This window comes from Protopterus annectens, chromosome 11.part0 (genome assembly GCF_019279795.1).
Source record: "Protopterus annectens isolate FY-2018-M chromosome 11.part0, PAN1.0, whole genome shotgun sequence".
Lineage (NCBI taxonomy): Eukaryota > Metazoa > Chordata > Ceratodontiformes > Protopteridae > Protopterus > Protopterus annectens.
This window is the reverse complement of record NC_056745.1, coordinates 265,206,582-265,222,227: the sequence shown is the minus strand read 5'-3', so window position 1 is coordinate 265,222,227 and position 15,646 is coordinate 265,206,582. Positions and strand designations below refer to the sequence as shown.

Sequence of the window (15,646 nt, the reverse complement as noted above, 5' to 3'; positions counted from 1 at the left end):
CAGAAGCTATAATTCAAAGTGGAAAGGGACAGAGCCAGCTCCACACTAGGTGACACAGGCAGTTGCCTAGGGCCCCGTGGCTGGGGGGACCCACCCTAACCAGGAAGCTTCAATGATTAAGAATTAAAAACAATAAAAATAAAAATTCTGCTCTTGAGTGTGGTGTGTGTTTACATCCATAGTGGCAGCATCTTTTCCTTTAAGGAGGACCATGCACACATTCCACGCATGCCAACGTGGATGCAAACACATTCTGCACTCGCTCAGAATTTAAACTAGCCATTCCGCTGAGAGAGGGTAAGTGTGTGTGTGTGTGTGTGTGTGTGTGTGTGTGTGTGTGTGTGTGTGTGTGTGTGTGTGTGAGTGAGATTTAAACTAGCCATTCTGTTTATATGTGCGTGTGTGTGGAATTTAAACTAACCATTTGTTGCTGTGTGAAAGAGAAGATATGTGTGTGTGTGTTGTTGTGTGAGAGCAGGTGTGTGTTGCTCTGAGAGCAGACAGAAGGTAAGTGTGTAGGTGTATAGGTAGGTGTGTGTGTGTGTGTGTGTGTGTGTGTGTGTGTGTGTGTGTGTGTGTGTGTGTGTATGCATGTATGTGTTTTAACATACCTCTCAACTGTCCAGATTTAGCATCATAGTTTTGATCCGTTTCTCATAAAATATGTGGTTTTCTGGCAAATCACTGAGGACTGAAGTCACTAAATAATGATATACATGTGAGCTTCAGACTTCATATCCTTCATAAAATGGATGCAAATACAAATCCTGACATTCCAGCAACTTTCTATGTTAAAAAAAAAACAATATTTAAAATCCATCCCAACTTTTGGGATACAGTGGATATAAAAAGTTTACACACCCCTGTTAAAATGCCAGGTTTTTGTGATATATAAAAATGAGACCACAATAAATAATTTCAAAACTTTTACCACCTTTAACGTGACCTACAACCTGTACAATTCAATTGAAAAACAAATCTGTTAGAGGAAAAAATATAAAAAATAAAAAACGTACAGTAAGCTGGTTGCATAAGTGTGCACACCCTTAAACTAATACTGCCAAAAGAAGAGAAATTTACTGTTGCTCATGCCAAGTCTGTTTTCAATGCTGCATCTAATTTTGTTTAGTAAATGGCAGTCACTGTTTGTACTGTACAATTTTAAAGCAGTGTTAGTAGCATAATTGCCTTTGGTGCAGAAGGCTGTGGATTCTACTCCCACATCATGCAGGTAAGAGTGCTGATATTGCAGAGCCCTTCTGATTGCTGATTATTTTGTGCATTTTAAGGGGGATAGGGGTTCTGCACTTGTAAGTGTGTCCTCCTTTATATGAGCTGCCTAGTAACCAGGAAACTGTTGTCGGTTTGTCAGTCATTCCCTATTGCAATATTACCAGCTAAACCTTTTTTTTAATGCAACATAGGCAATTAATTCTTCAAGGGCAGCAGGCACTGATTTTGTAAATGAAACACTGAAATGTAAAGCTGTTTGCCAGTAGCAACCTCATAATTTGTTACAAATCTCTTTAATGTGGAATCATTCAGACGACTTTTACTTCTGCAGAGATTGTGCTTATTAACTGCTATTGGTAGATTGCAATGACAGAAGTTTGGGTGGCCTTTTGTGGTTGAAAGTTTCTGAAATGGATAGTTTTGTCATTATTGGTTCATACATTTTGTTTCATTGCGTACTGGAAGAATGTTCAAAACTACAAATGTAAAAAAAAAAACACTCCATTAAGTGCTGCTGCATTACACAAGGAATATAATTTAATACAATCAGGAGGCTGTATCAAAGAACACATACATTTATGCATGGCCCAAAAAATGCATGCAATGGGCCTATGGTTTGAAAATAGCCAGCCCAAAGGTTCATAGGTAGGTACTAGGCTATCGGCCCAAGGGCCTATGTAAGCCTAGCCAGCAAGGTTCCATGGCTTACGCCACCCAAGAAAGTTATTTTCCTGTGCCACTGTCGAGCAGAGACACAGAAGTGATCCCCAGGGTGTATTTCCTATTTCCCATCCACTCATCAAGATTTTTCTTGAAGAGTGCTAATGAAGAACTTTGCTTGACATAGATGGGTAAGCTTGTTCCAGAGTACAGGAAGTTTCTAGGGCAGGAATCTATCCCTCCAGTGTGTCCTGTTTATTATGGTGACAAGGTTTAGGTCCCTAGAGCATGTTGCTCGGAGGGATTGAGATTTCTTTAGGTGTAGCATGTCCAACATCTCTGGGTTTGACATAGCTTTATATGTTAGGCAGGGATCACGTTGGGGTAGGCGATATGCTACGGAGTAAAGCTGGAGTTTTTGAGGTGGTCAGTGTAGGGCATTTGTTTGAGGCCAGTAATCCTCTTTGTGAGGAACTTCTGTGGCCTTTCCAGCTGCTGCAGATGTCTTGTGAGGTACATTCCAAAAGGGGCGTTGTACTCTATAATGGGTCTAATGAGTGACGAGTAGAGGGGAACCAATGACCTCTTTTTTCCTGGATGAAAACCCTTTTATGATGAGGTGTGCCACGTAGAAGGACTTCCTGACTACTGTGGCGATGTGACTATCAAAGGAGAGATTACTGTCCACCTGGGTCCCAAGGTCTCTTATCACGCATTCAGTGTTAAGTAGATTGCTGCCTATGTTGTAGTTCATGGGTACAGAGTTTTTACCAAAGGGGATGACACTGCACTTTTTGACATTGAGCTTGAGGCCATGGCTCTGACACCAGGCATCTGTCTCAGTGAGGCCATTCTGTAGGATGTCCACATCATTTGGGGACTTGACTATGGCTCCTAGTTTGCAGTCATCTGCGAACTTCATTAGCCAGAGGCCTTACGTGTTAGCCTGTACTTCAGAGAAGTAGATACCAAACAGGAGAGGTCCCAGGACGGAATCCTGTGGTACTCCACTTGTCACTGCTTTGAGGTCAGATTTGGAGTCTGCAACTTTTACAGTGTGGGTTCTGTCAGTGAGCCAGTTGGCAACCCATCTTGTGATGTAGGGATTTATACCTAGTTTAGTGAGTTTAGCTATAATTCCAGAATGGGGGATGGTGTTGAAAGCCTTGACAAGGTCAAGATAGGCTGCGTGAACCACCTTACCCTCATCCACGGCTTTGGTGACTGCCTCAAAGAAGTCGATCAGGTTCAGGAGGCATGATCTGCCTTTCACAAACCCGAACTGGGTGGGATCCAGAGTTTGGAGGTTACCAATGTCTTTGTTTATGAGTTCAATGATGATACATTCCATGGCCTTGCAGACCAGGCTCGTCAGGCTAATAGGTCGATAGTTCCCAGGATCAGTGATGGCTCCCCCTTTGTGGAGTGGGATAACTGTTGCTGTACGCCATTCAGTGGGCACAAAGTCTGATGCAAGGCTATTATTGAACATGGTGCTTAAGTGGGGAGCCAGTTCGTTCTGAAGTTCATGTAAAACGCAGCCAGGGATGTTGTCCAGTCCCATGGATGCTGTGTTTTTGGCTATAGAGTGTGCAGCTTTTACCTGCGTAGTTGTGATTACAGGGACTCTGCATTCTTCCTGTATAGATATGGGCCCTTTAGGGCGTGAGAGGGGGGTAAAGTTAGCACTGAACCGATCTGCCAGGATGTTGGCAATATCAGTTGGTTCTGTAATTTTCGTGCCTTTGTGCTGCAACTCAGAGCAGATCTGGGTGTTGCCATCTAGATTCTTGACATAGCTATAGAATGCTTTGTAGTTGTCCTTGGATGTAGTGGTGATTTTGTTTTCATAGCTAGCTTTGGAGGATCTTATAAGGGATCTCAGCTTCTTACTGAGGCTGACCAGGGAGCTCCTCCACTCATGGGATTTTACTCTCTTTTGCAACAGTTTTGTCCTTCTGTTGTACATTTTGTTTATGGCAGGGGACCACCAGACTGGCTTCCTTTTTTTGGAGGATAGCATCTTGGTTCTGTTTGGGATAGCATGATCCATGCACTCATGTAAGTGCTTATAGAGTGAATTTGTGTAGGATTCAGCAGTTGTAACTGTATTGTCCATCTGCATGGGTGTCATGACGTTCACTACTTCTGTCTTAAGAAGCATGAAGTTGGCTTTGGAGAAATTTTTTACTCTGGTTTCCTTAATGAGGGGTGGGGGCGGGATGTGGATATCAAGGGTGATAAGCTTATGGTTGGATCAGACCAACGAGGAGCTGACTTCAGGTGTGGAACACCAGTCACTCATGTTGGTAATGACTAAGTCTAGGATATTGTTGCCCCTGGTGGGGGTGTGGATAAGTTGATCTAGGGCATTGGAGTTTATGAATTCCAGAAAGCGTTGAGCTAAGGAGTTGGTACACGAGTAGTTTTCTCAGTTAATGGTGGGGTAGTTGAAGTCACCCATTATTAGGGTGTTTGGCTGAACCCTAATATTTTCCAGTACATCAAGAAAAGAGGTGTGGGAATCCTGGGGCATGGTGGGGGATCTGTAGCAAGCTACAATTTGGATTGCAGTTTTGCCCCGAGTTAGTTGCACTTGGATAACCTTGGATGCATTATGCTGAGCAACTAGCCTGGAGGTGTGGATATCCTTAATGAATATGGACACACCTCCGCCTTTGGTGTTTCGGTCCAGGTTACATGGCCGAAAAGTGTGGTATGAGTTATAGCCTGGTAGTGGAGGGGTGCTCTCTGGAGCCTTGAACCAGGTCTCAGTCACTGCACAGATACCGATGTTCTCCATTTTAAGTGTTCTCCATTTTAAGTAGTGCCTCGAGTGAGTGCATTTTGAGATTTAGACTTTTAGCATTGAGTAGCATTACCCTCAGTTTTTGCTTGCCTGTTCCTGTTATGGTGGTGAATTTGTTATTTGAACCATGCCTAAAAAAGGCACCATAGGGGCAGCAAGAGCCTTAGCCAGTATCCGGAATCCCAGGGGCGACAGGTGCAAGCCATCTGTGGCAAAGCATCGTGGTCCGTCGACCATGTCATCCCAAGCAGACAGATACTGGATCCCCTTAGAATGACACCAGAAGCTTTGCCAATTGTTGAAGTCAATCATTTTGTCCTTGTATGGCGGTATAATTCTGGGCGATGGCAGAATGCTACTCAAGGCTAGGGTCATACCAGCCTGGGCTACAAGATCGGAGAGCTCTTCCATGTCTCTTTTCATGTAGTCCAGGGAGGTACGTCTCAGGTCATTCACACCAACATGGACAATAGAGTCATATTTGTACTTGTTGTGGAGTGACCTGAGTGCGTGGGTTATGTGGCAGATCCTGGCAGCTGACAGGCAGCTGACAGTAACCTTCTACTTGTCTAGCCTGGTGAGTGGGACATCAGTGTGCCTGACTATAGAGTCACCTATGACTAGTGTGTTAGGTACGTTGTTTTGAATTACTGGCTGTGGTTGAGTGGCACACTGAGTTTGTGGGCTGTCATTTGGGTTGTGTTGGGGGATGGAGGTTGCTTGCGTTTCGGCTTTGGAGGTATCTGTTGCTTAGACAGATTATTATTGAGACCCTCCGCGAATGTTTTTGTGTTACTATGTGTGGATTTTAGTGGCGTAGATTTGGTGAGACTATGTGATGAGTATGGTGTGGTGCAAATGTTTACCTTCTCCTCATGACTGTCAAGTTCAGTCTTGGTTGGAGAGAGCTTTACCTCCAGTTCGGCTAGATAAGTGCATCTCTCACAGGTTGTAGTGTTGGGTGGTAGGAGGACAGGGTTGTCTGTGTACATGAGGCAATTTCTACATTGCCTCAAGATGCCCAGATTCATCAGATAGACAGGAGAGAACACTGAGAGCTGACCCTTGGACATGCCTGAATAAAAAACTATTTTCCTCTAGATAAGTGAGAAAATTTATGCAATAGCTGTTTTTCTCTAAGCAAGTGAGAAAAATAAGTACAAAAACTGTTTTCTTCTAGGTAATGAGGAAGATTTAATGCTATAGTAATTAGTAGCTTATTTAGTGCTTACAAGTTCTGAACAAGTGCTGAGCATGAACAAGCAAATTTAAGTGCTAAAACTAAGAATCTGTATCTGCACTAGACAAGTTAAAGGACAGAAACAAGTGCAAATGCAGGCTTTCAAATTAGAAAGTTGAGAGAGATGGAAGACTGCCCAAACGGCCAATAACTACAACTTCTGGGCCAGAATCACTCCTTATGTGGTAGACAGGTTACCTAGTGCTTACCACTCCCACTGATAAGCTAGAAGGCTTCCCTCCAACAAAGAAAGGCTTGGGGGGGGGGGGCTCAGAAGCTTACATACAGTCCTGGATACAGCAAATCTGTATCTGGAACAATAGTTACAGGAAAGGTAGGAAACAGGCTTACAGTTTTTTTTTTTTTTTTTTAACAGAAAAGAAGCAAAAACAGTAGTAAAAACAATTCACATGCAGTGCAAGCTAGCACACTTGAGTATGCAGCAAAATTAGACCAAACAGTTTAAAAAATGCAATTAAATTAAAAAGGACTAAAAGTAAGTACAGAAAGAGTTTATTAGGTAGAATGTGGTAAAGAGATGGGACTTGGGGGAGTGTCCCAGATCAAATCTACAGTGGGGTGGGCAACTGCAAAAGCCACCAAATTTAAACTACAAACCAAAAATAGGGAGGGTGGATGGGACAAAACAGAGATCTAAGCAACAACTAACAGTACAAACTTTAAAACCAAAAAAATATTCTCAGCTCTGTATATTTGCCGATCAGTCTGAGACAACAGTTTCAACAGAGATCTAAGCAATAATTAACAAACACTATAACCAAAAAAAATATATACTCAGCTCTGTATATTTGCAGATAATCTGTAAGGCAGTCTCTCAGAACACTGAAAACTAACTAGGTAACCTTAATCCTCCACTAGCCGGGTGAATTTTCTTTGAATGTGTGTTTTAATGCCATTTCAATTAATGTGAGTTACAAGGGCAGAGAAGTTTACTGCTCATGCTAGGGGGTTTTATTGCAAGACTGAATTGTTTGTTTAGCAAATGGCTATCAGTGTTTGTGCGGTTGCCAGGGAATGACGTCAGGTCATCAGTGGTATAAAACACAACAGCCAACGCCATTACATCAGTTTTTCTTGCCCTAACCAATAGGAGCCCTGTCCAGAAGGCCTGGGTAAGGCCAACCTGGAGGAAGCCCCCAGGCATATAAAGGTGTGAATGAATTTTAGAGAAGAATATGTGGGAGAAGGGAGAGAAAATAGGACTGCAACAATGAACACACTCAGACATCTACATTTATGGTAAGTGTACACGACTGTACTATGTTCTTCATGCTTCACTGTTGCAGTCATCACTTGTGGGAAGATTCCCAAAGCTGAATTAAGGATGGATGGAAACAAGGGAAGAAGCAGCAGAACAGGTTGGATTGTTCTAGGTAGGGGCAAGCATGCCCTGCAGAACTGCAGAGGCAAAGCCTGCCCGGGTTTTGGAGAACAGAGGCAAGTGGTAGTGTTTGGTGACGGTATGGACCGAAATCCAAGTGGCAGCTTCTAGGATGTCCTTGGTAGGGACCCAACTTAGGAAAGCAGTGGAAGTAGATGCTGCCCTAGTGCAATGGGTATAAACAGAATTGGGTAGAACTTTGCCATAAAAGTGGTAGCAGAATTGGATGGAGAGTGATATCCATTTAGAAATGGTCTGCTTGGAGATGGGTTTCCCCCACTGCCCCTGGGGCGAAGCTGACCAGGAGTTGGTCAGTCTTCCTGATAGACTTGGTTCTATCCAAATAGTATCGAAGTTGTCTGTGCACATCTAGTGAATGAAGGATTCTTTCCCTCTTGTTCTGAGGGTTGGGAAAGAAGGTGGGGAGATGTATAGCCTGGTTTAGTGTTAGGTATAAAGGAGGGAATAGTCCCAAGGGACACCCTATCTGAATGGAAGATAATGATGGGCTCAATGGCCATGAGAGCCTGGAGCTCGGAAACTCTCCTAGCTGAGGTAATGGCCAGCAGGAAGGCAGTCTTCCCGAAAAGATGTTTCAGTTCTGCTGACCCAGCTGGTTCAAAGGGAGGTAAGGTCAGTTTTTCCAAGAAATAGTTCAGGTTCCAGGCATGTGTGGGTGGCTTTCTGGGTGGCCTTATGTGAGACATCCCTCTAAGAAATTGTTTTAGCAGGAGGCGGGAGAACAAAGGCTGCTCTGTATGAAAATGGGCAGAGATAGCAGAGGCATGAATTTTTATAGAAGAGAAGGATAATCCTTTTTTCAGTAGCTCCACCAGGTAGTCTAGAATCAGAGAGAGATAGAGATGCCTGGGAGCTGGTTGCACCTTTAGTTTGGCACCAGGAGTGGAATCTTTTCCATTTTTCTGAGTATGATTTTCTGTTGTTGGGCATCATGGCCTCCTTAATTATGTCCAGGACTTGCTTGCTCAAGAGTGGGTTGTTATCTGCCTTTGGGGAATCAGCCATGCGGATAGGTTGAGAGTTTGTAGATTTGGATGGAGTATTGACCCTTTTGCTTGAGTTAGAAGTCCTTCTATGAGAGGCAGATTCCTGGGTGGTTCCTTGGTTAGGTTGAGCAGCAAGGGGTACCAATGTTGCCTAGGCCAATTTGGAGCAATTAGGATGGCTCTTGGCCCTTCCTCCCTGATCTTTAGCAGTACCCTTGGCATCATTGGCAAGGGAGGGAATGTGCAGACAAACAGGTTGCCCCAGTGGAAAGATGCAGCATCCACCTTCCAGGCTTCTGGGTGGAACTCCCTGGTGCAGAACCAGTCCAGCTGGCTGTTCTGTATGGAGGCGAAGAGGTCCACCTCTGGTGTTCCCCAAACCTATGCGATACAGAGGAACATCTCCCTCTGAAGTTGCCATTTGTAAGGGTCTAAGCAGTTTATGCTGAGGTGGTCTGCTAGGGTATTGTGCTCCTCTGAAATGTACTGTGCTATCAGATGAAGGCTCATCATAGAAGCAGTCTGCCAGAGAAGCATGGCTAGATGGCAAGGAGGGTAGGAGTGTGTTCCCCCCTGCTTGCTGATGTACCACATGACTGTGGTATTGTCTGTTTTGATGAGGAGCACCCCTGGAATCAGGTGGGTCTTGAAAGATGCGACAGCCCTGAGTACTGCCATCATTTCCTTTTGGCTGATGTGCAGGTGTAGGTCACTGTGGTCCCAACTGTCTTTGGGTGGACATGTTGCCTAAGTGTGCCCCCCAGGCTTTGTCTGAGGCATCCGTGGTGACAATCTGGCCATGGTGAAGAAACAGAAAGGGTAGACCCTTGTTCAGTCAGCAGGCTTCTGCCCACCATAGGAGTTCGGCTCTTAAGCCGGGGATAAGGGGCAGATGCATCTCCAGAGACAGAGTGCTGGCACCAAAGGTTTTTTAGGTACCACTGCAGTTTTCTCATGTGCAGTCTGGCCAAGGGCAACAACTGGATGCATGATGCCATGTACCCCAGCACTTGGAGAAACTTCCTTGCTGTGAGGTGCTTTCTGTAAGCCAGTTGGGAGAAGTATTGGGGCAGGAAGCTCTGTTTTATGGAGAGAGGAAGGCTCTTTGGGTGGCTGTGTCCAGGAGAGCTCCCAAGAAGGTGATCTGTCTGCTGGGCTGGAAATTTGATTTTTCCTTGTTGATGGTAAAGCCTAGAGAGGTAAACAAGGCTTTGACAAAGTTGAGGTCTTACAGGAGCTTTTCCCTGCTGTCTGCCTGGATGAGGCAGTTGTCCAGACATGAGTAAATTTGGATGATTTGCTGCCTGCAGAAAGCAATGACCAGAGCCAGGCATTTGATGAAAACCCTGAGAGCAGTGGATAAGCCAAAGGGCAGAGAACAGAACTGAAAGTGTTGTGAGTCTGCTCTGAAGCGAAGGAACTTTCTGCAGGACTGCCTTATTGGAATGTGAAGGTAGGCATCATTTAGGTCCAGGGTAACAAGCCAGGCATTTGGGTTCAGCATGGGCAATAGTTTTTGGAGTGTGAGCATTTTGAATTTTGGCACTTGCAGGTAAAGGTTTAATGTGGATAGATCCAGAATTGGGCGCCAAGTGCCCTCTTTCCTGGGCACCAGGAACAATCTGGAATAAAACCCTTTTCCGGTTTGTTCCTGGGGAACAGGCTCCACCGTCTTTTGTGCAGAGAGTTTCTGAATTTGTTTTAGTGCCCCTGCCCACTGATTTAATGGAATGTCTGGGTACCCTGTTAAGGTTGGTGTTTCTTTGAAGGAGAATCTATATCCCTGAAAAATGATTTTTAGGACCCACTGATCCTTTGTGATGGACAGCCAATTGTCTTTGTACAGGGAGAGCCTTCCTCCTAACCTTTTAGGGGTGGGTGTGGGGCAGAGAGAGGAGGAGGAGTCATTGCAAGCCCTTAGGTAGGGAGTGAACTTAGACATCCCTGCCCTGGGTGTACTAGAGGTCCATGGCCTGGGCCTCTGTTGTCCTTGGGGTTGCTGCCTGGGTGGACTGTCCATGTGGACTTTCCTTTGTCCAGGTCTGGGTTGGGAAGGAAAGGACCAGTGTTTGGAGGGAAAGTTCCTGCTGAATCTGGGAGGTTGGAAGTGGAGGAATTCTTTAACTGTCTGCATAGATTTGGCCTTATCCTCCATTGTCTTGATCACCTCCTCAGCCTTAGATCCAAACACGCGTTCCTTATCTAGGGGGGCATCTAGGAGTTTTCATTTAACATGATCAGGCAAAGGTTGTTCTTTCAGCCATGCATGCCTCCTAATGACTGACCCCACCACAGCAGCCCTGCTAGAGGCTTCTAGGGCATCATATCCACAGTGTAGGGAATGCTTTACACACTTGAGAACTGGAGTGCAAGAGCTCCCCTAGCTCCCTGGAAACAGAGCTGTCTGGCAAGGGTGAAATCTTCTGTTTTAATAGTTCCAAGGTATGTTGCTGATATTTCAACATATGAAACTGGCAGTTAACAGCTCTAATAGCCAAGGTACACCTTTTTACCCAATCTGTCTATAGCTCTGCTGTCCTTGTCTGAAAGAATAGGATATTTTGACGAATTGACCTTAGCCCCTTTGGGTCCCTGGGTAATGACCTCTGGATCTGCTGCAGGATTTTTGAACAAGTACTTGTGGGTGTCTGGCACCCTGAAATACCTATCTGTCTTTCTAGGTGCAGGAGGGAGGGCATCAGCAGTGAGGCTAGATGCCATAAAAACATCTTCCACCACTTCCAAAATGGGAGGGATGGCTAAGGGTTTGTGCTGGGGGAGATTTAAAAACTCCCTTAGTCTCTTCTTAGACTGGGGGTAATCCTGAGCTTCCCAGTGGAAATGTTCCCTTAGGGTATGCAAGGTCTCACCAAAAGATAGGTCCTCAGGGGGGGATGCAGAAGGAATAGATTCCTCTGCATCAGAATCCTCAAAGGGGGTAAGGGGCTGTTGTTCATCACAGGAATCTAAATAATCAGATTCTTCACTGTCATGCTCTGATAGAATATCTGGGGAAAGATCTATTTTCCTTTTGTATGGGGTGGTCTGGTTACCTCTGATAAGAGAGATAAGGTCCTCCACCATCTTAAGAAGCTGTTGTGACTGAGCAGGTTGGGCTTGAGGAAGATGGTGTCTAGGTACAGTTTTTTTAGGTGGTCTTGCTCTTAGGCCTCAGTGCTTCAATAGGCCTGTGAGTGGCTGTAGCTGGCGGCGTGGTTGTCGGTTTTTGTCTGGCGTTGGTTGTCCGAAAGGCCTCCTTGGAAGCCGGTGCCTGCATAGCAGCTCCGGACCCAATCGCGAAGCATACAACTGAAATATCGGCAGATGTAGACTGTTCCAGAAGCATACCGGACTCCGAAAACGCCTCGGTAAAAGCTTGTGAAGGAATCGTGTAGGGCGTCAGGGGCTGCATAGGCGCCTCACTGAATTCCAGACAGCTGACGACTGGCTTCAGGGAGTAGTCATCTGTACGCCTAATTTTATGTAGTCTGTCCCTTTCCTTATCTTTTCTCTTTTTGGGAATATCCACTGCATGCTGACCGACGGACGCCATTTCGTAATGCGCAGACCTATCTCTGAAATGTCTGGCTACAATTTCTGCTCTACAGCAAATGGTCCTAGAGTTAAAGAGGGCACAGAACTGACACCCAGGTACGTCGTGGTCTGGGCCTAAACAAGTTACACACAGGTTATGAAAGTCTTGGTGTGGTATTTGTTTTCTACAGCAGAGACAATTATTTACTTTTTCGGACATTGGTTAGTGCAAGAAAAAGATCCGCAGTGGGGTACTCAGCTTTAGTCATTTTCAACTTCACTCTGGCAATGGCTGACCGATGCACACGCAAACTGTTTCTGCTTCAGGCACCACAGCAAGAAAGATTGATGTAATGGAATCGACTGCCCTGCTTTATACCACTAAACCTGACATCAGTCCCTGGCAACCACAGCCAACGCAGCAGGGAGAATCTTTACTCTGGTATTTGGGTCGGCTGAGGGCTACCCATGATGACTGCAACAGTGAAGCACAAAGAACATCTGGGATTAGAGTGAAAAGATGTCTCTTTTATACAAAAGACATGCTGACATCTTAATTGGAGGTTATCTGTCTGGTCTAAACAGGGAAGAGTGAAAAGGCTCCAGCAGTCAGTCCAGATGTTGGAACTTCTGCAGCAGAAGTCCCAGCTGCTGGTTGACAATTCTATAAGACTTCTTACTTGGTATTGGCTGTACTGTACTGTAATTTCCTACATTAAATATGCGGACTGTCACAGCTCCTGGGCTGTATCTCATTAATGCTCATGTAAATTTTGTTCTAACAGAAGGAGGCTGTCTGCAGGGTGGAGTATTATTCAAATCAGGAGGGAACACATGGAAAATGAAACACTGCATTATTATGGACTCTGTACAAGAAAGAGTAAATGCACTCAAAATAGCAAGAGTCGTAAGGCATTATATGACTAGATTTCTAAAGCTATTTTCATACAAAATGGTAAGATGTGAAATATCTTAGTCAGCTTGGAAATTACACAGAACACACTACTAAATATATAAAACATCACTTACCCACTTTGAAAAACCTATGCCCAAGGAAACAGACAAAGAGTCCAAGTAGCGCAGTTAAAGTGAAAAATATTTTAGAGGAAATTTTCCCTGCAAATAAAAACACAGCAATATGGTCCAATTAGCATTTTAAAAGAAGCACTGGTGACAAATGTCAAAAATGAAATGCAACACTTAAAAAATGTAATGCAGCACTGACAGTCTTTTTAAGTGTGTGTGTGTGTGTGTGTGTGTGTGTGTGTGTGTGTGTGTGTGTGTGTGTGTGTGTGCGTGTGTGTGTGTGTGTGTGTGTAAGAGAGCACACACTCACTTTACTATAGTACTGCAGTGTCTGTGCCACTTAATGTTTTTGTTGCAAGAGTGTTCATGCACTCTTACACAAAGCAGAACTGAGAAAGGTCACTTTCATTGTACTTGCTGTAACACTAGATACTCAAAGCTGTATCAATCAGCAGGGAAGCCTACTGCAGAGGTTTCCTACTGCCAAAAGAAGATGCTCCAGTGAAGAATTTTAATCTGTCTTCCCTTCTGCATCTATACCACCTCTGATGTCATTACAGAAATATAAATAAAACAAGAGTGGACCATTCACCCCTCAGTTCTTTTCCCATCAATAACATGAAAATGGATACTTCAACTCTTAGTTCTTTTACAAAAAAGAAAAAGTACAGCAAGCAAAGTAAAGAGGAATTTTCCTAGGACTACTCAAAGGCCAGGCAAAACCAATTACAGAAAGAATGGTGAAAGGATCACATTACTAGTGCACTACTGATTCAATTTCTGCAGGTAAAGGAATTCAGCAATATAGTTTTCTGCAGAATAAAAACTGAGCAGTTTATTCATTTGGTAAGTTGAGAGGCAGCAGGATGCCATTAAGGACCTGCTGTCTGTACCCCCACCCCCCAAGCCCTTACGATGAATGTCCAAATGATATTTCACAAATGTATCACTACTAGTTCAAGGTACATCAACATCTTGGACTGACGCCCGATGCAAAACAAATAAATGAAGCTTGTCCCTGGCAGTGCCTTTCCTTCCACAACATAACATTTAGCAATCTAATGACTAAGCCACTTAAAAAAAATCTGTTTTTACAGATTTCCTTGTTTTCCCCAGTTGTTTCAAGACAATATCTGACTACCCTTTTGACATTAGTTCAACTTTGTAATATTCCCTGGATTACATTAAGCATGGAAACATAACGAAAGAATAAAATATAAAAAGTCTTATTCACAGTCAATTCTGAAACCAGCATGGATAAAAATTTCTAGTTGTCTTGAAGACACCCTGCCCTTATAAATGGCAAGGAAACACTGACACCACTAGGCCTGAAGTTATGAAATATGCATTGCTAAGGTGACAGGGAACTTGAGGCACTCCGAAGCTGGAAAAAGGAGGGCCTTAAAACAGTGGCAAGTGTGAAGACCTGCTTCTAACTGGAAAAACATGCAGTTTAAAACTGCTTAAAGCTCACAAGAAAATTGGCCTCAGTATTTTATTTATTTATTTGCTTGTTTGGTTGTTTGTGTTTTTGACTAGGAAAGTTTGACTGGGCAGAGACCTTTTTCAACAGAAGGCCAGGGAGAAAAGCTCCACCGCATTTATATTAACAAGTGAATTTCAGACAGTTCTCAGAAAAACAGCAGTTAAATTTCTCATGAAACAACAGACATAATTACAAGACAGATACACAATAAGTAAAGTATCTGCATCAACAATTATCAGTCTATGCAGTTGTTCCAGCTATACAATCTTACAAAAGGAAATGGACTGATACTGCAGAAGGGCAACATTGTAAAGATGTTTAGTGTTTTTACATTTCAGTAAACAAAAGGTTTGCAAGGAGTTCAAAATGCATAACACAGTATATTATAAAATTATACAGGAAGGGAGATTTTACTATTATATACATTTGTAAAAAGTTCAAGACATATACTGAAGTAAGTTATAAAATTATGCAGGAAGGTACGGGAAATATCACTAGTGTACAGGAGGACAGTAGTAATAGGATATGACTGAGAGAGCAGGGTATGGGATTAGTTCTATTTGTATAGGGGATAGTGATAATAGGATATGACAAAAAGCAGGGTATGGGTTTAGTTCTGTTTGTATAGGGGATAGTAGTGATAGGATATGACAGAGAGAGCACGGTATGGGATTAGTTCTGTTTGTATAGGATAGTAGTGATATGATATTACTGCGAGACCAGGGTATGGGAATAGTTCTGTTTGTATAGGATAGTAGTAATAGGATATGACAGACATCACGGTATGGGATTAGTTCTGTTTGTAAAAGGGGATACTAGTAATAGGATATGACTGAGAGAGCAGGGTATGGGATTAGTTCTGTTTGCATAGGATAGTAGTAATAGGATATGACAGAGAGCAGGGTATGGGATTAGTTCTGTTTGTATTGGATAGTAGTAATAGGATATGACAGAGAGCATGCTCTGGGATTAGTTCTGCTTGTATAGGAGGAGGGTAGTAATAAGATATGACTGAGAGAGCAGGGTATGGGATTAGTTCTGTTTGTATAGGATAGTAGTAATAGGATATGACACAGAGCAGGGTATGGGACCAGTTCTGTTTGTATAGGGGAACAGAAGTAATAGGATACGACAGAGAGCAGGGTAGGGGATTAGTTCTGTTTGTATAGGGGGATAGTAGCAATAGGATATGACTGAGAGCAGAGGGTATGTGATTAGTTCTGTTTGTATAGGGGGATAGTAGTAATAG

The 15,646-nt window shown here is 43.7% G+C and overlaps 1 protein-coding gene across 1 annotated transcript in view; it reads right to left on the bottom strand.

The window, feature by feature from the left end:
• Window positions 1-15,646, bottom strand: part of TM7SF3 (transmembrane 7 superfamily member 3) — a 559,640-nt gene that overhangs the window by 199,813 nt on the left and 344,181 nt on the right. Inside the window, exon 7 of the mRNA XM_044087728.1 lies at window positions 12,915-13,001. Coding sequence (XP_043943663.1) covers window positions 12,915-13,001 — 87 coding nt within the window. The remainder of the gene's footprint in view (window positions 1-12,914; window positions 13,002-15,646) is intronic.